We start from the raw sequence: 26,840 nt of genomic DNA, 5'->3' as shown, positions 1-26,840 counted from the left end.
CCCAAAACAAAAAACTAGGTATCAAAAATTCAGGTTAAAATTTTGTCAGACCCATCCACATCCTGGTTTAAACCAATGGCATATTATTGTAGTTCAGCGTAGCATATATGTTAAGAGCATGGGTGGATTTGGGCTTCTATCTTTTAGAGAAGAGGATTAAATGAAATAATATGTGTCAGGCATTAGCACAATACCTGGCATAAGTTATTCCTCAGTGAACACTAGCAATGATCTTAATATGTACTGTTTAAAACAACATTTTAAGAATTAGCAGCCTAAATATCTCTTCATTTTTTAATAGCAAAGACAAAGTGTTATCCACTACACTATTCTCATCTAGATGATTCTATTCTCAATCCATGTATTAAAATTATAATTTATTAAGTATTAGGTAAGTCAAAGGCCAGAATCACACTGTCAATCAGTTAATAACACTTGGATTTGAACCCAGTTCTGCACATCTGGAAAGCTTATAAACGTCCCAGGAAACCATTCTACTTTCCCTAAAACATGACTTTGATCATACTCCTCTCCTTTTCATAAATAGTCATTGGCCTGGGTGCGGTGACTTATGTCTGTAATCCCAGCAGTTTGGGAGGCTGAGGGGGGTGGATCATTTGAGGTCCGAAGTTCGAGACCAGCCTGGCCAACATGGTGAAACCCCATCTCTACTAAAAATATCAAAATTAGCTGGTTTGATGGCACACACCTGTAATCCCAGCTACTTGGGAGGCTGAGGCAAGAGAATCACTTGAACCTAGGAGGCAGAGTTTGCAGTGAGCCGAGATTGTGCCATCACACTCCAGCCGGGGTGACAGAGCGAGACTCCGTCTCGAAATAAATAAATAAATAGTCACTGGATCTATTACCTACAGAGTAAATTGCAAACTCCTTCGGCAGCATGAAGCGTTCTACAGTCTGTCTATGGCCTGCCTTTGTGCTTTTTCTCAAGCAGATTCACTTCCCTTGGCTCTTTTCCTGCATATGTACTTATTCATTCACATATGGGTGGAGCATCTAATTAATAAATAGGTCTTGTGCTGAGCACTGGAGAGATAAATCATGTTCTCTTCCCCCAAGTTTTTAGTGTTTAACTGGGGAGACAGCCAAGTAAACAAACAATTATCATCCAGGCAGATAAACGCTGTACTAGAGTTGGGCACAATATGCTACAGGGAAGAATTTCTGGAAGAGGTAGTATTTTTTAGCTCAGTCTTGAAGACCAAATGAAAACTAATTGGGTGAAGAAGGTCTGGAGTGAGACAGGATTCCCAGACAGTAAAACAGCATGTAGAAAGGAGTGATGAGTATCAGGGAGTTAGATTGTTTTGTTTTACAACCTTTGTTTTTTCCTTTTATGTCGTTGATTGCAATCTGAAAAGATATATATACTGTTTAGTCTGTTTGTTTACTTCAGTTTTTTAGGGGTTGGCAAAATACAGCTTTCAGGCTGAATCTGGCTTGGTTTTGTATGGCTTGCGAGTTAAGACGGGTTTTACTTTTTTTTTTTTTTTTTGAGACGGAGTCTTGCTTTGTCACCAGGCTAGAGTGCAGTGGCATAATCTCGGCTCACTGCAACCTTCGCCTCCCGGGTTCAAGTGATTCTCCTACCTCAGCCTCCTGAGTAGTTGGGATTACAGGTGTGGGCCACCATGCCTGGCTAATTTTTGTATTTTTATTAGAGTTGGGGTTTCACTATGTTGGCCAGGATGGTCTCAATCTCTTGACCTCATGATCCGCCCGCCTCAGCCTCCCAAAGTGCTGGGATTTACAGGCGTGAGCCACCATGCCCAGTGGTTTTTACATTTTTAAAAGGTTGTTAAAAACAAAAGCAAAGAATAAGATGCAACAGGGACCATATGTGATCCACAAAGCCTGAGATACTTACTACCTAGCCTAAATGGAAAATGTTTATGGACCCATTATGTCTCTTTCCCCCACTAAACTGTAACTTTCATCATGACTAGGAAACTAAAGTCTGCTTTGTTCACCTCTGTATAATCAAGACATAGCAAAATGCCTAGTCCATAGGTATTATGAAGTAAAAAGTAATTATTGAGTACCTAAATCTCATGTGGCTGGAGAGACAGGCCAAGTGCAAGTGGTGAATAAACTTGTATGTCAGTCTAAGTTCCAATTCTCAAAGCACAGGGAGCCTTGGAAAGATTTTAAGCCAAGAATTTTATTTGTTCATCTGAATCTTATTTGACATTTAAATCCTCTTTCACGGAGGTTTCACTGACTATCCTAGTTGCTGTATTTTCTGCTTCCCTCTACTCCTATGGAGCTCTGGCAGCACAGTGAGGAGGCCAAGTGTGAGGCCCATCTCTGCCGTTTCCTATCAGAGTGACACTGGGCAAGTAACTTCACCTCCCTATTTCCCCATATGTAAAATGGGATGATTGCAATAGCAGTACCTACTCCTAGGGTTATATATTTATTTATTTTTTGAGACAGAGTCTTACTCTGTTGCCCAGACTGGAATGCAGTGGCACAATCTCAGCTCATTGCAACCTTCACCTCCCAGGTTCAAGCGATTCTCTTGCCTCAGCCTCCTGAGTAGCTGGGATTACAGGCGCTTGCCACCACACCCAGCTAATTTTTGTATTTTTAGTAGAGATGGGGTTTTGCCAGGTTGGCCAGGCTTTTCTTGAACTCCTGACCTCAGGTGATCCACCTGCCTTGGCCTCCCAAAATACTGGGATTACAGCTGTGAGCCACCGTGCCCAGCCTACTCCTAGGGTTATTGTGAGGATTAAACGAGTCAATAGTTGTAAAACTTGGAACAGTACTTGCACATGGTAAATGTTCCTTAGGTCATTGTTAAATAATATAGCATACTAATTTGCCCCTTGCGTTCTTTATTATCTTTTTCTACATATGCCTAAGTCTCCCACGCAGACTCTTTGTGGAGAGGATAGTGACTTATTATTGTGCTTCTCTGTATATTCAATATCTCTTCCACATGTGAAGTGAATAGCTTTAAGTCAGAAATTCAGATTTAGGAAAAACAAATGGATCATATTGAAATTAGGGAGGCCTAGATACAGGTTCTTTTGTTTGTTATTCTTCAATCTGTGTCCCTTGGTTATGCATTTGATAAGCCTGAAGAAAACATACAGAACAGCCTGGATGCATACTCTACTTTGGGTGAGTAAAAGAGTTTTGTTGGAAGCATAGAAATAGCCCCATAGCATGTGTCCTTCTGTACTTCACAAAAGGAATTCTTCAATTGCAAATTAGTACTCACAGCACATTTATACTGTGAGAGCCAAATTTCTGCTTATGTAGGCAGAGATATGCTATTCATATTTTTTTCCAGAATGCTTCTAACACTACTTAAATAATCTAAAATAGTCTAGTGAAGTGGTGTCTATGCAGACAGTTTATGAGGACTGGAGATTGGTGCCAGTATTTTTTTTTTTTTTTTTTTTCATATCTTGGCTTAGACTAGTCCTAGCAGAGTTTTATAAAAGTCACATTACTTTCTTTTTCAGTGCTAAAAATGAAATGCAATATTCTTTTTGTACCAGAACTAAACTGTCTCTTCGACACCAGGTTAGATGGTTTTTACTTCCCAGAAGGCTTTTACTTCCTAACTTGCCAGTTAGTCAGCCTTTATATTGTGGTCTACAGCACCCTGTGCAGATTTTTTGTTTTTTGTTTTGTTTTGTTTTGTTTTTAGGTTTGGCAGTACATGTGAAGGTTTGTTACATCCTTATGTGCCACACATATAAATATTTGTTGAATACAGTCTCATTTCTCAAAAGTCATTTCAAATGTCTCAAAATTTAACATGGTTTTGCAACTGCAAACACATTTTTCTTTTATTGCGCTCTTACTATGACACATTTTTCTTTGATTCCTTTCCTGCTATGAGAGTCTGATCTGCAAATGTAGTATTTTGCCCAACAGTTCTCCGTTTTACTAAAGTTGCTTGGGATTACATTTGGTCAAGAAGACCACAAGGGAGGGCTTCTGAAAGTTTGGTTTTATACTGGCTGTATTGATCATATCACAAAAACTACCAAAAAAGTGCCCAAATAACTTGAAATGATGTGAATGCATTTGAATTTTAGCTTAAGAACCACATCTAACAACAGTCTTTCAAAGGGTTACATTTTCACTGGAGCATTTCTTTTTAATAATTATTCTCCAAAGGATTTTGAACAGGAGAAGAAGTTTTTAGATGGAATCAGAAAATATTCTCCTGGTAGTCTACAGAATAAAGTTGCATTTGAGAAGGAGATTTCAACATCAGCCTGAAAAGTTTTATAATGTGGAATTTTTTTAAGGGTTTAATTTTCCCCATACTTGGCAAAGAGGGAGTTTTGAGGCTTATAATTTAAAAACTGACTGCTGATTATTTAAATATAGCAAATCAAAATGCAGAATTAACTTAGAAATAAAAATGTTATGCATCGAGGAGGCAACATGTCGTGGCAGGTGACTCAGTTCTAGTGCCTGCTCAGCCACCAACCGGCTGTGTGATGGGCAGGTAACTAAACACTGGTCCTCACTGTCCTTATTTGTCAATTAAAGGGATTTGCCTGGATACTTTATTAGCCCGAGAATCAGCTCTGATGTCCTGATTCCAAACAAGCAATTCTTTACCTTTGAGACCTGGTTCTCCTTTGTGCCCTATCACGTGGGATATCTGAGAAGGCCCGGGGTTTCCTTTATCTCCTTGTTCCCCTTTGGCTCCTGGGGTTCCTCTCTGGCCCTTTACTCCTGGAATTCCAAGGCTCCCTAACAGACAGGAGTAACAACATCAGGTCCTTAATTCTTCAAGTAGTTCATAGGGATTAAAAAGTTGGCAGTGCTTACTATAAAACAGAAAAAAATCAAACAAAAAAGTCTAACAATGCTGAGAACTTGATAAATACTTTCCCCATGCAGGCAGCCTCATAAGGGTAGTGGTAGAAGCCTGCAGGGAGAAAACAGGATTCCATTCAAATGGAAAAAAGGAACACAGAAAACAGCAAAATCAAATACTGCTGCTCTCTCAGAACTATTTTTCCCTCCAAAGAAACATAACTTTTTTTGCTGCAAAATAAATGAACATTGTTTATGCTTCCTGCTATTTAGAAAGATATTCCATCACTTACCCCTCTGCCCTGGCATGCCTGGGTTCCCAGGGGGTCCCGGAGGGCCAGTGGCTCCAGGAAAGCCCATCATCCCAACCACTCCATCTTCACCTATGGAAACAAATTAGCACAAAGCAGCACATGTTGTACAGAGTGAGAAAAGCAAAATATTCCATATACTAAAATAAATTATACTTAGAAGTAGAGATTGGGAGTTGAAAAAAATGGCCTCTGTACAGAGTAAAATTACTGTATTAGTCTAGGAGATGGGTCAGTAAATGGTCTTTTAAACTCATCTATGTAGAAGTGATTGGTAGCAAATCATATACATGGATGAGGATAGAATATGTGGAAGTTTTGTAGCATTCCATCCTCCCAGCCCCTGATGAGTCACTTTCTATTATATCCCTTCACTTTATTTTCTCCATAACACTTGTCTCAAATTGAACTTAGATTTTAAATATTTCTATTATTGCTCCTCTACTATGAGAAGGGGAGACTTGTCTACTGACTGATGTGTCTCTAGGGCGTAGAAGAATGCTGGCATGTGATAGTAGCCCAATAAGATGAATGAAAAGATAATGTGTTGATTAAGTTGTTTTAGCCTCTTTTCCGGAGGGGAGATCAGTGAGGTCCTTATACCATGAGGGAACAGAATATTCTCCCCAAACATATAAACAATAAACATAGCCATGAAATTAAAATAATTATACAGAAATACGATTAACAACTCTATGTCAACAAATCAGATAACTTAGACAAAATGGACAAGTTTCTAGAGAGACAGAATACCAAAACTGATTCCAGAAGAAATAGAAAACCTGAACATACCTATAAGAAATGAAGAGATTGAATTAGTCATTTAGAGACTTCCCACAAAGAAATGCCCAGACCCAGATAACTTCACTGGTGAATTCTACCAAATGTTTAAAGAGCATCAATTCTTCACAAACTGTTCCAGAAAATACAAGAGGAGGAAACACTTCCCAGCTTGTTCTACCAGACCAGCATTACTCTGACACCAAAACCAAAGATATCACAAGAACACAACAGACCAATATCCCTTCTCAATATAAATGCAAAAGTTCTCAACAAAATACTAGCAAACATATTATAGTAGTCGTATATAAAAAGGATTACACAGCAAAAATAGCCACATTCTGGGTAATTGTGAAATGTGTTCATCTAGCCACCACCGTTTCCCTGCAACATGGCCCCTGGTTTCTTACAAATAATTTAGAAGGAAAACGTTATATTAAGTAAAATCGTAGAGTCAAAAGCATATGCCTATGTACAGCTGACAGAGCCACCTTAAGAGGAAGAGGAAATAAGAAGAAAAATAGAAACACAAAAAAGGATACCCGGTAGCCCTAAAATTCCTGGATTTCCTGGATATCCTTTTTGACCCGGTGGTCCCGTCTCGCCTTGATGACCTGACATTCCCGGTGATCCAGTTTCTCCAGGAAATCCTGATCTATCCAAGCCTGGAATTCCTGGGTCTCCCTTTGGCCCCATTTTACCTCTTCTGCCTGTGTATGAATAAATGAATGAATTAATTAATTAACCCACAAATGCTTTCCCCTCCTAACTTCAGAAATATATATATATATATTTTTATATATATATATAAAATATATATATATATATTATATATATATATATTTAAGGCTGGATTGCAGTGGTGCGATCTCGGCTCACTGCAACCTCCGCCTCCCTGGTTCAAGTGATTCTCCTGCCTCAGCCTCCCAAGTAGCTGGGACTACAGGCATGCACTATAACGCGTGGCTAATTTTTGTCTTTTTAGTAGAGATGGGGTTTTGCCACACAGGCCAGGCTGGTCTCGAACTCCTGACCTCAAGTGATCTGCCCGCCTCGGCCTCCCAAAGTGCTGGGATTACAGGCATGAGCCACAGAGCCTGGCCACTTTAAAAATATTTTATGGCTGTAAATATTTAGCTTTGTGATTTGGGGTAACTGCACACTTAGGCCTGCACGTGTTTGTGTGTGTGTATGTGTGTGTGTGTGCGCACGCACGTGTATGTATTTAATGTCCCCTCTGTAAAATTTCTGAGCTCCCTTCTGGCTCTAACATTCTCTGCTCCAATGACTCATGCAGTAATACAAGTGTAGTCTTTATATCTATTTTCTAGTCCTGCAGACACATTCTGGGACTGCACCTTATGATGCTGCTCACTCTGTATCCTGCAGAAGACATACAGAGCCGTTCACATAGAGGTAAGTCACTGGATGCCTCTGGAAACAATAATAATACCATTGTAACAGTTAAGGTCTTGGTCAAAAATGTATTTGTGAACATATAAGCAATATGATAGACCACAGACATTAACTGATTCCTAAGTAAATTTTTCCAGGAATAGTTCATCAGATCTGATTGAGAGGATCCAAAAACATAAAGTAAGTTTTCCATCATCTGGAACATCTAGCCTGCATCATTTAGATTTATTTTCATGTTTTTTCTTTTATATTGTGTGTAAAACAATCAACTACATATTTTAGTTTATAAGTTTTTAAACTGGTATCATTGCATACATTTACCACATTTTAATAATAAGGATAAATTTACCACTTTAATATCCTTATGAAAAGTATTAAAGGTAAAATGTTTTCTGAGAATTTATATATATCTAAATATATGTAAACACACACCAATCTCTCGCTGTCTTCAGCATTCATATTTTTCTTGCATAAAAGATACAAAGCAATTCACTATATTAACTTCAGGTTTCTTCCTTTATAGGTGGTACACACTACTATGTGCAACAAACCCATGACAGCAAGGTTTACACTTCTGAAGTATTTCTCATTGAACAGTGGTCAGGACTTGTTGCTGGACAGTTCCCATGTTAAGCAGCAAAGCACAGAGCAAGAGTCTCATGTCTCCTGCCCATCTGGTGGCCAGTTTTGAGGCCCTTCTCCTACCTTGTTGCCCTTTCAATCCATTTAAGCCTGGAAGTCCTTGGGCTCCCCTAGGACCCTCTATGCACCTTCCTGGGGGTCCTTGTTCTCCAGGTGGTCCAGGCTGCCCTGGATCTCCTGCAAAAGAAAGCACACGATTATACCCAGGTGCTAGAACTTAAGGTCTTGGTATTGCTATAGCAATCATTCTTCTGTTAACTTTTTTCCCACCTATATCAGACCTATATTTACTACCATTAATATACCTTTTGTAGAGGGCACTCATTTAAAAAGAAGGAAGGAAGAAGGAAAGAAGGAAGAAATGCAGGGCAGGAACATTGGATGGGAAAATAATTAGGCTCCACAGATTCTATTTCTCGAACTAGAAATTTTAATTGAGAATTCCTCATTTCTAGAACACCTACACATTCAGTTTGCTGCCTTTTAGCAGAGCTAACAGTGGAGAAAAGTAATGACACTTGCTATTGTACCTCGTGGTCCATCAAGACCTTCATTTCCTGGAGTTCCAGGGAGACCCGGAAGTCCAGGGAGTCCAATTTCTCCATGTTCCCCAGAATTGCCTCTTTCTCCTGGAAAACCTGGTGTTCCTGGTCCTCCAGGCATGGCTACTGCTGGTTCTCCCTATAGCACAGAAATTATGTTATTACTATATAGTGCTTCCAAATCCTCGCTGATACTGACTAGTCTCTGTTACGGAGGCTGTAAGTCCCTGTTGCACAGCAACCACCATGCCATCAACTTTCCTTTTTGAACTCTAGTTGCTGACTTTTCTATAAGATTATATTTAATAACACTTCAGGATATGTAGCCTCCACTTTTTCAGAAGACGGTGGGATTGTCTGTAAAGAGAAAAATCTAGATGTTTTTACTTTTGATCGTTTTTCTCATAGCTAACCACATTTCTTTCTAGTGTTGTCCCATTTTAAATACTCCGAGTGTTTATGAAACGATTAAAGATGCTATCAAGATGAAATCTGCATTCTGACACCTTATGTTTTCCTTTCTAAAATGGAAGATGATCCAGAGAAACGTTTAAAAAATTTAACATCTTCATCATCTACAAATATATTGATAATTTCTACATCTAGAGTGTTCTGCCAGGTAGGTGCATACAAACTGGCCAATTAGTGGTCACCCGCCCTGTCTTCTGTGACAGTTTGAGTTTGAATTTTTGCATACCTTGGCTCCTGGGACGCCTGGCTTTCCAGGTAACCCAGGCTCTCCCAAATTTCCAGGACAACCCAGTGATCCTTTTGTACCTGGAAAACCTTGGTCTCCTACAGAGAAAAAACAATAAACATTGTTGTAGGATTAGTCTTATTGAAAGATTCTGAGCAGTAACTCTCTTATCTCTCAACCAGCCAGAGATGCTTTTATGAAAGTTTAAATGATAATAAAACCAACTGATAAATTAGCAATTTTTTAAAAGTTCCAAATCAAATTACATTGGTTCCCATTTTAAAAAATAACTTTCTCTATTTGGTTGTTTAGTATGGCTATGATCTTGATTCAGCAATTCTTCAAAGCACTGATGCTGGTTGACCATTTGACTTTGTTTTTGAAGTATTTTTTACATACAGTGTACAGGTAAGTGGATTTTTATATACAGATGTATTCATGTAAGCATGACCTAGATTAAGATACAGAGCTTTTGACCAGGTGCAATGGCTCACACCTGTAATCCCAGAACTTTGGGAGGCCAAGGTGGGGGGATCACCTGAGGTCGGGAGTTTGAGACCAGCCTGACCAACATGGAGAAACCCCGTCTCTACTAAAAATACAAAAAAAAAAAAAAAAAAGCCAGGCATGGTGATGCACGCCTGTAATCCCAGCTACTCAGAAGGGTGAGGCAGGAGAATTGCTTGAACCCAGGAGGCTGAGGTTGCAGTGAGCCAATAGTGCCAGTCACACTCCAGCCTGGGCAACTCCATCTCAAAAAAAAAAAAAAAAAAAGATATAGAGCTTTTTCAGCACCCCAGGTAGCATTTCCCAACAGAGTTGCTTAAGAGAATTAAGTCCTAATGCCCCATAGCATCCATTGCACGTAAGGGATTAACTTCTTATGCCTTTATAGTAGGCGAATTGAGAAAGGGGTCAACACATTTTCTGTGTTCTCTGGTAGAGAAGAGGAAGCCACGGTGAAGCAAGGCTGCATTCAGAGTGTTCCTTCATACCCTCATTTGACCAATATTTAATTTGCAGTTAGTTCATGGGATTCATTAGATTCAATTGTGAAACTGTAAATCTCTACTTTCAAGGAGCTCTTGGGTTAGTTCTGGTTCCCATGGTCAACAGTCTTCTTCCAGAGAGTCAATACCTAGAGTTACAAAGTAGGGATGTAATTTATAAATGCAGGGTCCAAGAAGAATGAAGTACAAATGTGAGCCAGGCTCCCTTACTTCACAGATCATTAGGAAGAAAACCAAGAAATTGGACTCAAAGCCATTCTTGAGACTCCATGAGAAATGTGATTATGTTTTCCATTTCAAATACTCATAAATTGAAATCAGTATTCTCATAGTTGGGCAAAATTAATGTGTAATAAACACTGATGACATACTAATCCAAGAGCTGAAACACCAAAACATGGATGCTATTTTTGACAAACATTTTAAATAATATTGTAACAAACATGAAATTTTCATAAAACTTGCAGTTCTGTGTGAGAATCCAGGGACTCAGGTTATTCATATGTCATCCTGGACAGGACTTTCATGTACTTGTCAGTGGGCAGGTTTATGTCATTGTGTGAGTTCTCAGCATCTAGATTTTTTTGGAGTGTTTCCTCTTTGAGGGGAAACAGCATTTTTTTTTTTCCTACAGGAAAATAAATTCCATAATTTATTTTGGAGTGTATGGGGAAATCAGCTATTTGTGATTTAATAGTTCCTTTCTTATTTAAAAAAATAAAAAGAAATGTATACATGTAAAAGATGCAGGCATTTATTGAGAAGTATCAAAAATGTTTTTGAAAGCCAACAATCAAGGTTCACTATTACCATTTTGGTGAATTTCCTTCTAGTTGTTTTCTATGTGTTTTAAAAAATACAACTGAAATGAAATTGCATAAATCAATGTAAATTCTGCCTTTTCACCTAACATTATTATAAGAGATTTTTCCATTTATGGCTCTTGGAAAACAGTTTTGTTTTTTTGTTTTTTTTTTTTTTTTGAGACAGAGTCTTGCACCTCAGCCTCCTGAGTAGCTGAGATTACAGGCACGTGGCACCACACCAGGCTAATGTTTGTATTTGTAATAGAGTTGGTGTTTCACCATGTTGGTCAGGCTGGTCTCAAACTCCTGACCTCAAGTGATCTGCCCACCTCAGTCTCCCAAAGTGTGGGATTACAGGCGTGAGCCACTGTATCTGGCCAGAAAACATTTTAAAGAGTATTATGGATATTTCCTATGTTACTCATTTTTATATCTTATATCCTCTTTATATCTTTATATTGTATTTTACTCATTTTATTTATACGTATATACATCTTCTAAATATCCACAATGAACTTTATGTTTGAAAAAATTTTAAATTTACCCTTAGGTCCAGGAGGCCCAGGAAATCCAATTCCTGGAATTCCTGGTTCACCATCAGGTCCTGGAAGACCAGGATCTCCACATTTCCCCATAGATCCAGGCATACCTTAAAAACAAAAACACATATGCATCTCCACATCAGCAACTTTCCTTCATCTTGTTATAAAAGAAAATGTCTAAGTTCTCTGTGTCATCCTATCCCTTTTGCACATTAAGTTTTTTTTTTTTTTTTTTTGAGATGGAGTCTTGCTCTGTCACCCAGGCTGGAGTGCAGTGGCGCAATCTTGGCTCACTGCAAGTTCCGCCTCCCGGGTTCATGCCATTCTTCTGCCTCAGCCTCCTGAGTAGCTGGGACTACAGGTGCCCACCACCATGCCCAGCTAAATTTTTTTGTATTTTTAGTAGAGATGGGGTTTCACCATGTTAGCCAGGATGGTCTCGATCTCCTGACCTCATGATCTGCCTGCCTCGGCCTCCCAAAGTGCTAGGATTATAGGCGGGAGCCACCACGCCCAGCCAAGAAAAATGTTTTAACACAACCCCAATCATATGCTCCTCTTCCCTGTCCCTATCCAATGGACTAATCTTTAGGAATTGCAAAGAATTTTGTCAATATAATTTAATTCCTAACAGGAAATATTCTAGATGTCTTGAACTATGTAAGTCTCCCTCCATGCATGCAAAACTCAGTTTTACATCACGTTGGCAAAGAAATTCGGTTTTCAAATGAAGATGCTATGGAAAATATCCTAACGAATTACCAGTGGGCAAACATCACTTGCTCCCCCGCCAAAACTCCATAAAGGTTTTTCTGCTCTAAAATCCCTCTTAAGTAGTTACATCGGTTCTCCTCTGGAACCTTTATATTAGAAGCACCAGTTAGTTAGAATAATTTGGATAACCTCAGAGAACTACAGCAAGTCCCCAGCCTGCTTGCTTATCAGATAAGACACTGCCCTGTGCTCTCTTTTGGAGCCAACGAATACATTTTTTCCTTATAATGGGGACAGTATTTTTCCAAGAGAGTCAGGGTGTTGTCTGATGCCATGCACCAGATTTGGCAGAGGGTACTTACCAGGTGGACCTTGGGGGCCAGGATGGCCAGGGGGCCCTGGAGGTCCTGGTGGGCCTGGAACTGGTGTTGAAACACTGAGTTCTCCCCTAGGACCTTAAGGAAAGTTGTGGTCATAAGATTGGGGTATATACTGAAGCTTGTCTTAGATGATAGGGGAAAATACGATTATAAAGGGTTTATAAACATATCCCAAAGAAAATAAAAAATAACCTCTGTTTTCACAGGCTTCAAAACTAGCTTAAGGACAACCAGCCCATAGAAACTTTCTTATTGAATCAACAAATATTTATAAGTTTAGACAATTGTCTAATTGTTTTAACCCGTTTCCTGTTTACTCTGAGATAACTCACAGATGACAGTCCTAACTTTACCCCCTTCTATTAGGATTAGAGACAAGTTCTGTTTAGAAATAACTCCAAGAACAGTTATTGTATTTTATTTCACATTGAACATCAGATTTGCTTCAGCCTCAAAGAACGCGTTTATGTAAAATTAAATGAGCGCTGGCAGCGAGCTGCACTTCTATTTTTTTTCTAAAAGGGAAATTAATAGCCTAACATGCTGGTCTATTGAAAACAGTCTATTCCAAAAAATTGATAATATGGAATTAAGTTTAAACGTTGGTGAATACTGATAGGATACTTATTTATTGGGTGACTAGTTTCCACAGGAAGCCTATTGAACGAAACAGTAAGTTTTGATATGGGCAAGGCCGATGTGGGTTTGTGAACTTGGACACTTTTCTTAACCTCTCTGGTAAGTTCTCTGTCATAAGGGAAAGAATGCCTACCCAGCAGATAAGGACACAATATAACATTCTGACCACAGTGGCAAATGTTAAAAACATGTTTAGTGGGCCGGGCGCGGTGGCTCAAGCCTGTAATCCCAGCACTTTGGGAGGCCGAGACGGGCGGATCACGAGGTCAGGAGATCGAGACCATCCTGGGTAACACAGTGAAACCCCGTCTCTACTAAAAATACAAAAACTTAGCCGGGCGAGGTGGCGGGCGCCTGTAGTCCCAGCTACTCGGGAGGCTGAGGCAGGAGAATGGCGTGAACCCGGGAGGCGGAGCTTGCAGTGAGCTGAGATCTGGCCTGGCCACTGCACTCCAGCCTGGGTGACAGAGCGAGACTCCATCTCAAAAAAAAAAAAAAAAACTTTTTAGTGATGTGTTGTCTATATAGTCATTTATTTATAGAAAAAAATAGGTTTACAGTATGTGATGAGACAATATTGATAATAATATGTTTTATGACAATGGAGTCCTTTAGTAAAGATTCACATTTAGAAATAACAGAAGAGGCCGGGCGTGGTGGTTCACACCTGTAATCCCAGCACTTGGGAGGCCTAGGTGGGTGGATCACTTGAGGTCAGGAGTTCAAGACCAGCCTGGCCAATGTAGTAAACCATGTCTCTACTAAAAATACAAAAATTAACCAGGCGTGGTGGTGTGTGACTGTAATCCCAACTACTCGGGAGGCTGAGGCACGAGAATCCCTTGAATCTAGGAGATGTAGGTTGCAGTGAGCCGAGATCACACCACTGTACTCCAGCCTGGGTGGCAGAGCAAGACTCCATCTCAAAAAACAACAACAAAAACAGCAACAACAATAGAGCATTTGGTGATGGATTAGAACAGGGCTAAATAAACTTTTGCTGTAAAGGACCAGATAGTAAGAAATTTAGGCTTCGTGATTCAAATCTACTCAACTACTCAATTCTGCCATTGTAGCATAAAAGCAGCCAGAGGCAGTACACACAGGAGTGCAGCTGTGTTCCAAGAAACTTTATTTATGGATACTCTAATTTGAATTTCATATAATTTTCATGTATCACAAAATATCATTAAATTTTTTTTGATCATTTGAAAATGTGAAAACCATTCTTAGCTTGATACAAAATCTTAGCCTGATACAAAATCAGGCAGTGGGCTGGACTAGGACAGTGGTCCACCACCGTTTGCTAGTACCTGGATTAGAACAGCAGCCTCCTTCAGCCAGGCATGGTGGCTCATGCCTGTAATCCTAGCACTTTAGGAGGCCGAGGCAGGTAGATCACCTGAGGTCGGGAGTTCAAGACCAGCCTGGCCAACGTGGTGAAACCCCATCTCCACTACAAATACAAAAATTAGCCTGGCATGGTGGCAGGTGCCTGTAATCCCAGCTACTCAGGAGGATGAGACAGGAGAATCTCTTGAACCCAGGAGGCGGAGGTTGCAGTGAGCCAAGATTGCAACATTGCACTCCAGCCTGGGCGACAGAGCAAGACTCCATCTCAGAAAAAAAAAAAAAAAAAAAAGAATAACAGCCTCCAAAGTAAGGTGCGGATATACATAAATATTTATTTATTTATTTAATATATAGAGAAAGTCATAAGATAAGATTTAAGATTTACATGCATGTGTGGACAGAAATGATGCATACATTTATAACACATAATGTAAGGTTGTGCACTCTAAAAGTTTTACCGATGAGGGAAGATACTATAAAATGATTTAGAGACCACGGGTTTACTGGGTCTACCCCTTTAAAGTGATTTTATTTTATCTATCTATCTATCTATCTACCTACCTACCTACCTACCTACCTACCTATATATCTATCTATTTATTTATTTTTGAGACATTGTCTCAGTCTATTGCCCAGGCTGGAGTGCAGTAGCACGATCTTGGCTCACTACAACCTCCACCTTCCAGGTTCAAGTGATTCTCCTACCTCAGCCTTCCAAGTAGCTGGAACTGTGGGTATGTGCCACCATGCTCAGCTAATTTTTGTATTTTTAGTAGAGATGGGGGTTCGCCATGTTGACCAGGCTGGTCTTGAACTCCTGACCTCAAGTGATCTGCCCGACTTGGCCTTCCAAAAGGCTGGGATTATAGGTGTGAGTCACTGTACCCAGCCTAAAGTGATTTTAGAAGTAAAACATGACCATGGTGGCATTATTTGCTTAAAACTGTCAGTAGCATGCTATTCTGACCTTCAGCCACACTCCTGAATCCAGAACTACGGCCAGTATATGTATATCCCAAAAGTTACCTGGACTTTTAAACTATTATCAGACCATTTCCTTCATTTGTCTTAGATATTTTAAAGTTTTATTTGTAACCTGCCCATTGAGTTATGGATCAAAATCAACAAATTTGTGGCTGGGCACAGTGGCTCACACCTGTAATCCTAGCACTTTGGGATGCTGAAGCAAGGATTGTTTGGGGTTGGGAGATGGAGATCAGCCTGGTCAAACAGCAAGATCCTGTCTCTACAAAAAATAAAAATAAAATGTAAGTTAGCTGGTCGTGGTGACACATGCCTATAGCCCCAGCTACTCAGGAGACCAGGCGGCAGGATCTATTAAGCCCAGAAGTTTGAGGATGCAGTAAACTATAATTATGCCACTGCACTCCAGTCTGGCAACAGAGTGAGACCCTGTCTCTAAAAACACACACACACACACAACAAATTTGCAATGACGCTTAGCATCTATTCATTTCATATATTTATATAAGTAATAGATATGGAATATCCTAGGAAATTTCAGTTGAATTGCCCAGTAATGGAGAAAAGATGAGTTTTCTCTAACATACCCTACATATTCTTTCCTGGCATCTGTGAGATGACATATTCTATTCATTAGAAGCAAGTTTCTGTATTTTCCTTAGTCTTTGAGAAGCTTCGTTAGCTCTAGAAACCATCAACCCACTCCATCGGAAAACAGGACTGGAAAGAAAACTAACCAACCGGCTTCTCCGCGTGGTCCAGGGGCTCCAGGAACTCCTTGCGTGCCCTGGGGACCAGGTTCTCCTTGGGGTCCGTAGCCAGGTGGTCCAGCTGGTCCTGCAGGTCCTGGGGACCCAGGGGAGCCAGGATCCCCTGGAGGACCTTGGTCCCCCTTCTCACCACTCAGAGCCTGTGACAACAGGAATGTGTTTGAACCATGCTTCATTCCAGTATCTTCTTACGACAGGTTAATCGTCCTCCAGATATGAATACCAGTTAGGCTGTCATTGAGATCTTGAATTAAAAGCATTTGGCATTTGATGAGAATTATTACTAAAATAAGAGCACTGCAGGTTTCTGCCATTTTGTGTCCTTTGGAGTTTAGCAACATTTTTTGAACTTGAAACTGTCTTGAGTCCCACTTGAGATATCTTACAATGACAGATCTCTCATATGATAATAGCCACTAGAACTAAGTTCAAATTGACAGTAGTTCAAATGACTTTAGCTGTGATTTTTATGATAATGTTATATTACTGAAATAAAATGAGTACAGCAAACCTTTATTTGTATTTTCACCAGGTATTTTCATGACAAAGGGGATTTCCCACTTCCATTTTCTCTCATAAACTGTCTAGTTTTTAAATCTTCATATGCTGTAACCTTGAAAATGATTTGTAGATTTCAAAGAAGTTGAATTTGACAAAATAATTTAAGCCCTCTTCCTTCCCAACATGGCCCTCCGAAATAAATTTGACTCAATTTTTCATTGTTCAATATCATCAGATGGCTAAGTGGTCTGTCTCCTTTTTTAATGACAGGGTGTAAGCCTCCACAAATCACCACCTTGATTTTTCTCTCATTTACTTTATGGAATATCTTTACCAGAACTTATAAAGAAAAATTAGTGAGATGCAAGTAGGGACATCATACAAATTCTCTTAATACTAGACCAACAGAATTCTGGCACTGTCGCTTTATAAGCATAACTACCACAAAGTGAACAGCCTGGGACTTGGCCAAGGCAGGGTCTGAGAACTGCTGGCCCTGTAGATGCTGCCAGCCAAAAGGATTTTGTAGTCAGAAGCATTTAGGAAAGACCAGATAGCTTATCTTCATGTGGAAGACTCACAGTTCATATTCTGACATTAAAGGGTCTGTAAATGAATCTTTAAATTTGTTTACCAAGTTTCTCCAAACCTGTTTGAAGTAAAATCTGTTTTATTGGATAACACAGGTTAGCCCCGGGAGAAACTGGTATTTCATAGAATAGTTTGGGCAGCATCCCTTGCAAACCTCTTGTAAATACGTTATGATGACAGGTGCTCACCCTCTCACTCTATGACATTTTAAAACAAATCTTAGGGCCGGGTGCGTTGGCTTACACCTGTAATCCCAGCACTTTGGGAGGCCAAGGCGGGCAGATCACCTGAGGTCAGGAGTTCGAGACCACCCTGGCCAACATGGTAAAACCCCATCTCTACTAAAAATTTAAAATTAGCTGGATGTGGTGGCACATGCCTGTGATCCCAGCTACTTAGGAGGCTAAGGTGGGAGAACCGCTTGAACCCGGGAGATGGAGGTTGCAGTGAGCTGAGACTGCGCCATTGCACTCCAGCCTGGGCAACACGAGCAAAACTCCATTCCCCACTGCCCGCCCTGCAAAAAAAAAAAATGTGAGAAATTCTTTCATGAAAAGGGATTAAATTGACATAAACTTAAATATCTTAAAACGACAAAACAGTCTCTTTATTTGATTATGATACCTCTGAATATGCTGTCTTCTAATGCATTTATTTTTACTTAAAAGTATGGACATAGCCCCCAAAATATTTATTAAACTTTCCACTATATATCATTTTCTGAACCTTTCCATGGACTCATTTGATACAAATATGGAACTGTAATTTGTGGATGAGATGGGGTTATTATCAATATAGAATTTTGTTTGGTTGAAATCACTGAATGCTACCTATTTATTTTATCAAAATACTATAACTATTTGTTTGGGTTATTCCTGCTAATTTGAAGATGCTTCATTCTGCAGTTAGAGGGATGAACTGTGCTGAGCGGCCATTTTTGGAAAAGAAATAACTTTTATCTCTAAACTTCAGAGTACTTCATTCATAGGGAGGGTAAAGTTGCTAAATACCAACCAGTTCGCCTTTAGGTCCTGGTAATCCTTTCACTCCTGGAGTTCCAGGAATTCCATCCAAGCCCTTTCTCCCAGGTTGGCCTCTGAGCCCCGGGTCCCCTGGGGCACCCACTTGCCCCTCAGGCTGAAGTGTTTCACCTTTTTCTCCTTTAAGTCCTCGGTCACCCTTGGCACCTGGGAAACCCTAGGGTAGTACAGAAATGAATCTGCATTGTATTTTGTTAGAATTCTTCTTGTGTCAATCTTAAAAGCAGTGTGGACAAGAACTTTTCAATTTTAACATGAATTTTTTCAACACACTTTCTTTGGTCCACAAGTATTATTTCAAGCATTTTGTTTGTTTTGCTTTGTTGTTAACTTCCAAAACTGAAAAATAATTCAGTTAGATAGTATAATTCAAAACAATACACACCATAATCTAATTCAATACCATAGAACAATCACCATAATTCAGGTTATGTTTGAATATTGGTAAATTTTAACAAGCCTCTCTGAATAATTCGATCTAAGTATATTTATCTATAACTTTTTGATTCACTATGACAATGAAAATTCTAATTTTTAACAGACTTACTGTGGTATAATTTACATACCATAAAATTTCTCCTTTATAAGAGTACAATTCAGTGATTTTTAGTAAATTCATAGAATCATCCCACAATCACCACAATTGTGTTTAAACATCTCCATCGCGCCCCCAAATTCCCTCAAACCCATTTGCAATGAACCTCTGTTCCCACCCTCAGCACTAGGCAACCACTAATCTGTTTTCTGTTGCTGATACCATTTCAAACTGTTTATAAATTCATTGACTCATTCACTTAATCAGTCACAGATTTATTCATTTAATCAACAGGTATCTATAAAGTGCCTACTCTTTGCAAGGCACCAAACTGATAAGTGTGTTGCAACCGTATTTCTAGAGTGTGCACTTTTTCAAATGGAAGCTAAAGATTTAAAAACATGAAATCTTACTGGAATTCCTGGAAGACCTGTATTTCCGGGGGACCCTGGGCTTCCTTTCAAGCCAGCTGCACCTGGTCTTCCTGCAAATCAACGAATTATTAACTAACTCCTCATTGAACGCCAACTCTGAGTGGACAGGGTAATACAATGTATGAAGAAAATAGAGTGTTTTCTTATGGGGAAAGAAAGACAGCTTCTATCATAAAACATAAATGCAATAAGAGAATGGGAGTAAATAACAGAACAAGAGATCATGGAAAAAGTAACTCAGATCTTAGCTCCTTAAAATTTTATCTTCACAATTTTAAGATTATATCTTTATTTTTTCTGAGTATATATTACTTTTAAAAGTAATATATGCTCGTTATAAGAAAATTATGCAGAAAGAAGAGACTAAAAACCACCTATAAGTCTACTACCAGAAGATAATATTTGCTAAAGTTTAATGTATATTAATGATAAATTTTTATATCCACAAGTGCATAGGACTCATATACACACTATTTTGGAATTATAGTATACATATGTCAATAAGTATGAATTTATAGCTTCGTTTTAAATGGCTGCATGCTGCCTATTGTGTTGGTGAGCCATCATTTATTTAGCTAAATTCTGTTTTTAGACATTTAGACGTTAGGTAGACATTTTTCAACTTTTAACTGTTGTAAACAATGCTTTGAAAAATATCTCTGGGTATTTAGCTTTCCAGATTTATCCAATTATTTCCTTTATAATAAATTTTTAAAAGTATAACGGCAGAGGCAAATGGTCACAAACTTTTCTAAGGTTTTGAATGTCTCTTGACAAACTGCATTTTATTGTACAATTTTATATTTCCCATAGATATTTAAATATCTCTGTAAAGATGATCCCTTTAAATGACCTTCTGGGTGGGTCTTTGGTCAGTTAATCAGCACATATTTATTCAGATTCTATTTTTTGCAAGATATTGAGCTGGGGTGTATATTTTTATAGGGATCCAAACCATTTTACTGCTTACATATCTTCTTTGAGCTGCACCTGGATAGGCCAAATGTAGAGAAACTATGAAAAATACAACAATGCAACGAGTGGACAGCATCAGTGAGCTGCTCACCTGCTCACCTTGAGCCAAAGAGGAGACTCAAGGACAGTCTAGGAAAATAATGATTTTTTATCTTTTATTGTTTTTCCTCCTTATTTCCCTCGTTCATTTTCTTCCTTTTGGTTTTTGTTTTAATAGAACACTTCCCTTGGATATTTGGATACTGAACAGGAGTGACATAAGGAACAGCCCCTACCTCCCCACTCCTCCTTCCCTCACAAGCCTGTGAGCCAGGGCAGGAGCAGCCATTGAAAGTAGCAGAGGCCTTCATAAAGGAGAAGTCAGTGGGATCCGAGGGGACAAAGGATCCCTGCCCAAGTGCATGTCGTCCGGTGGCTGGCCACAGTGTCCATGGCTGCCGCCATTAGTCTTTCTTCTTTGGATTGGGACCCAGTCTCCCAGAAGACCCTATGCCAATGCAAATGGCTACTGGATGGAGATAACATATAATATTCCCTATCCAGGTTGCCAGGTAGACCTTTGGATTAACTCCCCAAAAGCAGCCCCCCAGGAGACAGGCTACAGCACTGTGGTCAGGGGATGCAGGTGTGGAGGGCAAGAGCATGCCTCTGGATTTAAGTTCAGTCTCTACCACATTATCATTATCAGCTGTGCCACCTGATGCCTCAGCTTCCTCATCTGTCAAATGGGGTTAATTACAGCACCAACCTCTAGGGTTGATGTGAGAAATAAAGGAATGGAGGCACATAAGACACTTAAAACAGTGCCCAACACACAGGCCAACGGCTCTGTAACTTCAACTCTTACTGGTTAATGATACATAATTTGATGACACTGTCTGAAGACCAAGGTGCTGGTGGCAGAGTCAGGACTGTGGGTGGTAGCAAGGGAGAGAGAGGCCCTGTGTAGACAGGGGAGTGGCACAAGGGGCAGAGGAACCCAGTCAATAAACAGAGATGTTTTGTACTTCAAAGTTTTGTCCATAGGCAGTTTTGTGACTGAAGACGGGGAGGTCAAAAGCAGAGGTGGTGACAACCGTGAGTAACCAAGTGGGACAGAGAGTCCTGGCCTGGTACAGAATTGTCAAGAGAAAACTTGTGAATCATCCTTTATTTAAGCCTCAGGACACTGGCTATAAAATGTTCCCCCCCCCCTTTCAAAATTTGACTTAGTGGCTAATATTTTTTTTTAAAAAAGCACCATGAGATTTAAATAAAAATTCCAATTCCTTTCTTCTGATGAAAACTTGGAAGATTTATTAATGCGGGGCCTAACATGTTGCACAGTAACAATGGGCTAGAGCCGAGTGCCTGCTGGCCCGTTCAAATGTGCCCTCAGTTTGTTTACTGTAGTTCTGCAACTCTCTTGTCCCCAGCACTGAGGATGTTGAAATTTTTTAAAATAGCATTTGCATCTTTAAGAAGAAAGTGAAATACCACATATTCCTATGACTCTTTTGAAAGTAGGAACATGAAAAAATGGACTGAGGAGGGTTGTGTCTTTTGAGAAAAAAGGGAGAGAGCATGTTTCTTTATGGAAGAGAAAGAGGGTGTGTGTTTCATGCAGCTGCTTCACTGCCTTCAGTTAACTGCTGTTCTCTTGTAGGACTCTGTGTTGACAATTCCTGCCTAACACAATACTTTGCTAGGGGTCAGCAACTAAAATGGAACAGGGAAAAATACCAGCTTTTCTTGGATTTTGGCTGACTTTATGTTAATAAAATATATGTTTTTGAAACTCTCCCTCCAAGTTCATATAAACCACGTCATGACATCCACCAATCAAATGCCTTTATTTTCTTCCAGTGTATTGACCCTTTTGTGCTTGCAAAAACACTTGCATGCAAATTGTTTGTACCTGGGATTCCTTTTACACCATGTAACCCTGGCAACCCTGGGAGACCAGGGGACCCTGGGATATAAGGGCACTGTGTACACAGCAGGCCTGGTTCTCCTGCAACGAGAGTACACTAGCATTACTTATAAAGCTACACCGAGTCCTCAGAAAGAACAAATATTTTCCAACCACACTATCATTTATTACGTTTAAACATTTTTATGTACTGAAAATTATCTAGGACATTATACATATTAATTTTAAAATTCATCTATTATAGATCTGCTTACTTTAATGTTCTGCGCTCTACAGTTCTTCTGAAAGGGGAAATTTCAAGACTCTAACATAAAACATCTATTTCAGTGATTCTTTCCTTGCATGCAGGCGAAAACTCACATTTTAGGGATATCCAACAATTTATTGCATAGGTGCCAAATAAATTATTGATTTACAGATAAACAAAATCATCACTGACTGGTAGCTATTTGGGGTCATTGTTATCTCAGGGGGAAAATCAATGATAATAATGATGATGAAAAAGGCTTATCCTAATACAACATTATTGATTGAACCAACCTTTGGGCCCGTCAACGCCTGTGATTCCTGGAGACCCTAGATAGCCTGGCAGTCCGCGATCTCCAGGTGGACCCTTGCGAAAAACGATGTCACCTGTAAAAATACAGCACCAAAGGCAATTTTTTATTTTTTTATTTTTTTTTTTTCAACTTAGCGAGTGTTGTAATATACGTATTATTTGAAGTGCATCTCTCTCATGCTTGTACTGGAAGCCTAGTCTTAAAAGTTTATCTGCAACTGAGAAGACATGGTGACCAGCTCTTCCCTTCATATTACATTTTTAAGGTAGTTAATCTTCGAAAGCTCATTTTATAATTTTTTTTTTGGTCACAGAATCAACCTATTTTATCTTACTTAGTTGTTTCCAGTTATTCCAAGTTGATATGGTTTGGCTGTATCCCCACCCAAATCTCATCTTGAATTGTAGTACTTCTATAATCCCCATGTGTCTTGAAACGGACCTGGTGGGAGGTAATTTAATCATGGGGGTGGTTACCCTCATGCTGTTCTTGTGATAATGAATGAGTGCTTATGAGATCTGATGGTTTTATAAGGGGCTTTTCCCCATTTTGCTCAGCACTTCTCCTTGTTGCCATCATGTGAAGAAGGACATGTTTGCTTCCCCTTCTGCCATGAGTGTAAGTTTCCTGAGGCCTCCCCAGCCATGCTGAACTGTGAGTCAATTAAACCTCTTTCCTTTATAAATTACCCAGTCTCGGGTATGTTTTTATTAGCAGCATGAGAACAGACTAATACACAGACAATCCCTTTAGCATCTTGAGGCAAAGGATCAAATCTTATTCTGGATATTTTTTGATACATTGTATTTTCCTGATATACTGTAGATGCTTAATATATGTTGAGAAAAAGAAAAATGGATTCTGACTCAGGGTATCATCTGTTTTCTCTTTGTTGCTTGTCCACATCAATTGAGTTGTCATTCTTAAGGCGGGTCTCTAAGAAAGCTCTTTTCAGCTTCCACATTATCTGCTACTGTAATGTTACAATGGACAGCTAATTCTCTTAAACTGGTTAATTGTGTTCAGTAATCTAATTGTTGGCTTTGTCATTTCAATTACAGGTTGAAGGCAATGGTGATTAAAGCAAATATTTAAAAACCGTACCATAGCTGTCCCAAATTTCAGAAAAACAAGATACCACTAGAAACATTTAATTTCGTTGGAACACAGAAGAATGACCATTTTGTGATCAGTTTTCTGCGTCTTTAAAATACCTGGAAGGTCATCTTTAAATGGTACAATCTGATAAAAGTTTAATACTTAGTGTAGACTTATATGAATACTACATTCATACATTTTTGTATACTTACACATTTTCATACTCAATTAATGCTTAATTCAAAAAATATTTGAGTACCTGCAGTGTTCCCCATGCTACATACTGGGTTTAAACAGTTAAAAAGATATAGTCTTTGACCTCAAAATACTTTGATTCTTGTAAGAAAAACTGACAAAGACAAAGATAAGGCAATGTAAAAACTTCTACAGTTGGGTTAACCTTGGCAGTTACAGGATGTGGACTCATTGAAAGCTTTCTGCTGGACTTGAACTTGAAGTTGCAGTCTGAAGGACAGATGGGTGTTGCTTAGAGAAGGGAAGGTAGGAAGCAAAGACCCCTGGACAGAGTGTAGCAGGCACTGAGGGAGCATGACACCTCCGGGAGGGAGCCACGAGCACCTGGGCCCAGATCTCAGCTTTAGCTTTATTAGCCCTGTGAACTCTGTATGTCAGCCTTGACATAGAAAAAAAGAGGATACTAAATTTCCATCTTTTTTTTTTTTTTTTTTTTTTTTTTGAGACGGAGTCTCACTCTGTCGCCGGGCCTGGAGTACAGTGGCCGGATCTCAGCTCACTGCAAGCTCCGCCTCCCGGGTTTACGTCATTCTCCTGCCTCAGCCTCCCGAGTAGCTGGGACTACAGGCGCCCGCCACCTCGCCCGGCTAGTTTTTTGTATTTTTTTAGTAGAGACGGGGTTTCACTGTGTTAGCCAGGATGGTCTCGATCTCCTGGCCTCGTAATCCGCCCGTCTCGGCCTCCCAAAGTGCTGGGATTACAGGCTTGAGCCACCGCGCCCGGCCGTAAATTTCCATCTTAAAAGAGACTTGGAAGAAGCTGAGATTATAGGCACACCACCACACCTGGCCCCAGAAAAGCTATGGTAAAATATAAAGTGTGATCTATATGTTCGTGAGGACCTCTTGTACCTGTGAGCCAACACAGAATGCTAGGGGGCTCTGTAGAAGAATGCAAAGGAGAGGATGCCTGTGTCAGGACCTGTGAGCACCACTTCAAGTCCATTGGGCCACAGCTCTGTCATCTCGGACCCCTTTACCTCATAGCATGTTGCCTTACACCCGTGCGGCACACCTGTGGCCTACTGTCCTGGGGCTTCCCTGCTGATGCCAAGGCATGGGACTTCCTGGGAACCACGCAGACACAGCGTGGAAGTGGGAGGATGGGAGGTGGGGGGCTGCTCCTCTCTTGGGGGGAAATCTTTGACCCATGGGAACTAGGAGCAAATGGATACGTTCTTGCCTCTTTCTCCCCTGGCACAGGCTTCTTAGAAGATAGTCTCTGGGGCTGAACAGGTAGTTGCATTTGGTCAAGGCCAATTTGATAGCCACCCATCCTTCCCCGCATCACTCTCTTTGTCCCTGCCTCCTGCTCTGCTCTCTGGGAAACTCTGGCTAAGACTTTGCTGCATTTGTTAAGTAGTCATTGCATCAATTTCTTTCACATAGAGTTAGTGAAATGAAGACCATCGGAAAGATAACTCATAAAAACCACACAGACTGGTGGCTAAGCTGTGAGGAGGGTTTGTCACCCCTGGTTTGCACACAACTGTCATTTGGTGCCGTACACAAAAGGGATCCCCTTCCACATCTTTACCTGGTGGTCCTGGAGGTCCCGGCGATCCTGGAGGGCCTGGTGAACCGGGACAACCTGGGGACCCAGGAGTCCCCATGGCATCCTTTCCTGGGCGGCCTCGTTCCCCTTTACTTCCTTTCAAGCCTGGCCATCCAGGGGCTCCTCTGAGGCCAGGCCTTGATGATCCTTGGAGAAAATAATCATTTCTTAATATTTTACATTTTTTCCTGATTAATACAAATTTATTTTTTAATTGTAAGAGTAATATAATTTTATTTATAAAAATTGCACAATGGAGAGGTACATAACACATTTGAATAAAAAAGTGAATATCCTTGCTTTTTTCATCTGTGGCCTTGTTAAATAACCACACTACAGCGAAGTGCAGAACATTCCATTCCCACGAGAAAATTTGTCTAATTTATTACAAGAAACTGAAACAGAGTTTGGGATGCACTGTATCTTTTTATTTAAAAGGAAGTGAGAAATATTTCCATATATGCTACTTTGTAAATTTTTTTTTTTTATTAGAGACTAGAGGATGCCTCCAGTGTCCAAAATGAGAAAGAGAGAAAGTTGTGAAGTGGACTTTATTCCTGCCAGTGTCTTAGACATAAAAGGGTATGATGAGGGATGGTCACCTCCTGGGAAAGGAGCTGTGCCTGGTGGCACAAACCCCACCCTAATCTTAAAATGGTGAGAATGTGAGGAGCAGACAGTCTCAAATCTCTGTCCCACAAACATTTTAACTATTAAGAAGAGAGATGCCACCAGCAAAGGGCTGAGAAACCAGCTGAGGTAATATCTGATCATGTCCTGTTATGTGAACATAAAGACAGAATCTTCTGATTGACATGTTTCAGAGTTTTGTATTTTTTTAATCATATTTTACTTTGGCATATATATTTGTTCTAATTTATGGGGTACATGTAAGATTTTGTTACATGTATTGAATGTGTAGTGTAATGATCATGTCAGGGTATTTTTGAGTATCTATGACCCAAATATTTATCATTTCTGTGT

At 39.8% G+C, this 26,840-nt stretch overlaps 1 protein-coding gene and 1 long non-coding RNA gene across 5 annotated transcripts in view; one reads left to right on the top strand and one right to left on the bottom strand.

Moving 5' to 3' along the window:
• LOC105473980 (uncharacterized) overlaps positions 1–9,209 on the top strand; it is a 45,271-nt gene extending 36,062 nt beyond the window's left edge. Inside the window, exons 2-3 of the long non-coding RNA XR_011610102.1 lie at positions 7,238–7,322; positions 8,935–9,209. This is a non-coding gene — a long non-coding RNA (uncharacterized lncRNA). The remainder of the gene's footprint in view (positions 1–7,237; positions 7,323–8,934) is intronic.
• The window catches only part of LOC105473981 (collagen type IV alpha 3 chain), a 150,258-nt gene that overhangs the window by 25,558 nt on the left and 97,860 nt on the right, over positions 1–26,840 (bottom strand). For all 4 annotated transcript variants that reach the window (XM_011728282.3, XM_011728284.2, XM_011728281.2 and 1 more), the window contains 14 exons: positions 25,839–26,003; positions 22,930–23,022; positions 22,375–22,470; positions 19,482–19,552; positions 18,508–18,690; positions 16,373–16,541; positions 12,638–12,730; positions 11,564–11,668; positions 9,204–9,301; positions 8,495–8,645; positions 8,028–8,141; positions 6,449–6,616; positions 5,109–5,198; positions 4,615–4,749 (listed from right to left, as the gene is read on the bottom strand). In XM_011728282.3, the coding sequence (XP_011726584.2) occupies positions 4,615–4,749; positions 5,109–5,198; positions 6,449–6,616; positions 8,028–8,141; positions 8,495–8,645; positions 9,204–9,301; positions 11,564–11,668; positions 12,638–12,730; positions 16,373–16,541; positions 18,508–18,690; positions 19,482–19,552; positions 22,375–22,470; positions 22,930–23,022; positions 25,839–26,003 (1,731 nt within the window). The remainder of the gene's footprint in view (positions 1–4,614; positions 4,750–5,108; positions 5,199–6,448; positions 6,617–8,027; positions 8,142–8,494; positions 8,646–9,203; positions 9,302–11,563; positions 11,669–12,637; positions 12,731–16,372; positions 16,542–18,507; positions 18,691–19,481; positions 19,553–22,374; positions 22,471–22,929; positions 23,023–25,838; positions 26,004–26,840) is intronic.

This window comes from Macaca nemestrina, chromosome 11 (genome assembly GCF_043159975.1).
Source record: "Macaca nemestrina isolate mMacNem1 chromosome 11, mMacNem.hap1, whole genome shotgun sequence".
NCBI lineage: Eukaryota > Metazoa > Chordata > Mammalia > Primates > Cercopithecidae > Macaca > Macaca nemestrina.
The sequence above is the reverse complement of the archived record's forward strand: the minus strand, read 5'-3'. Positions and strand labels throughout refer to the sequence as shown.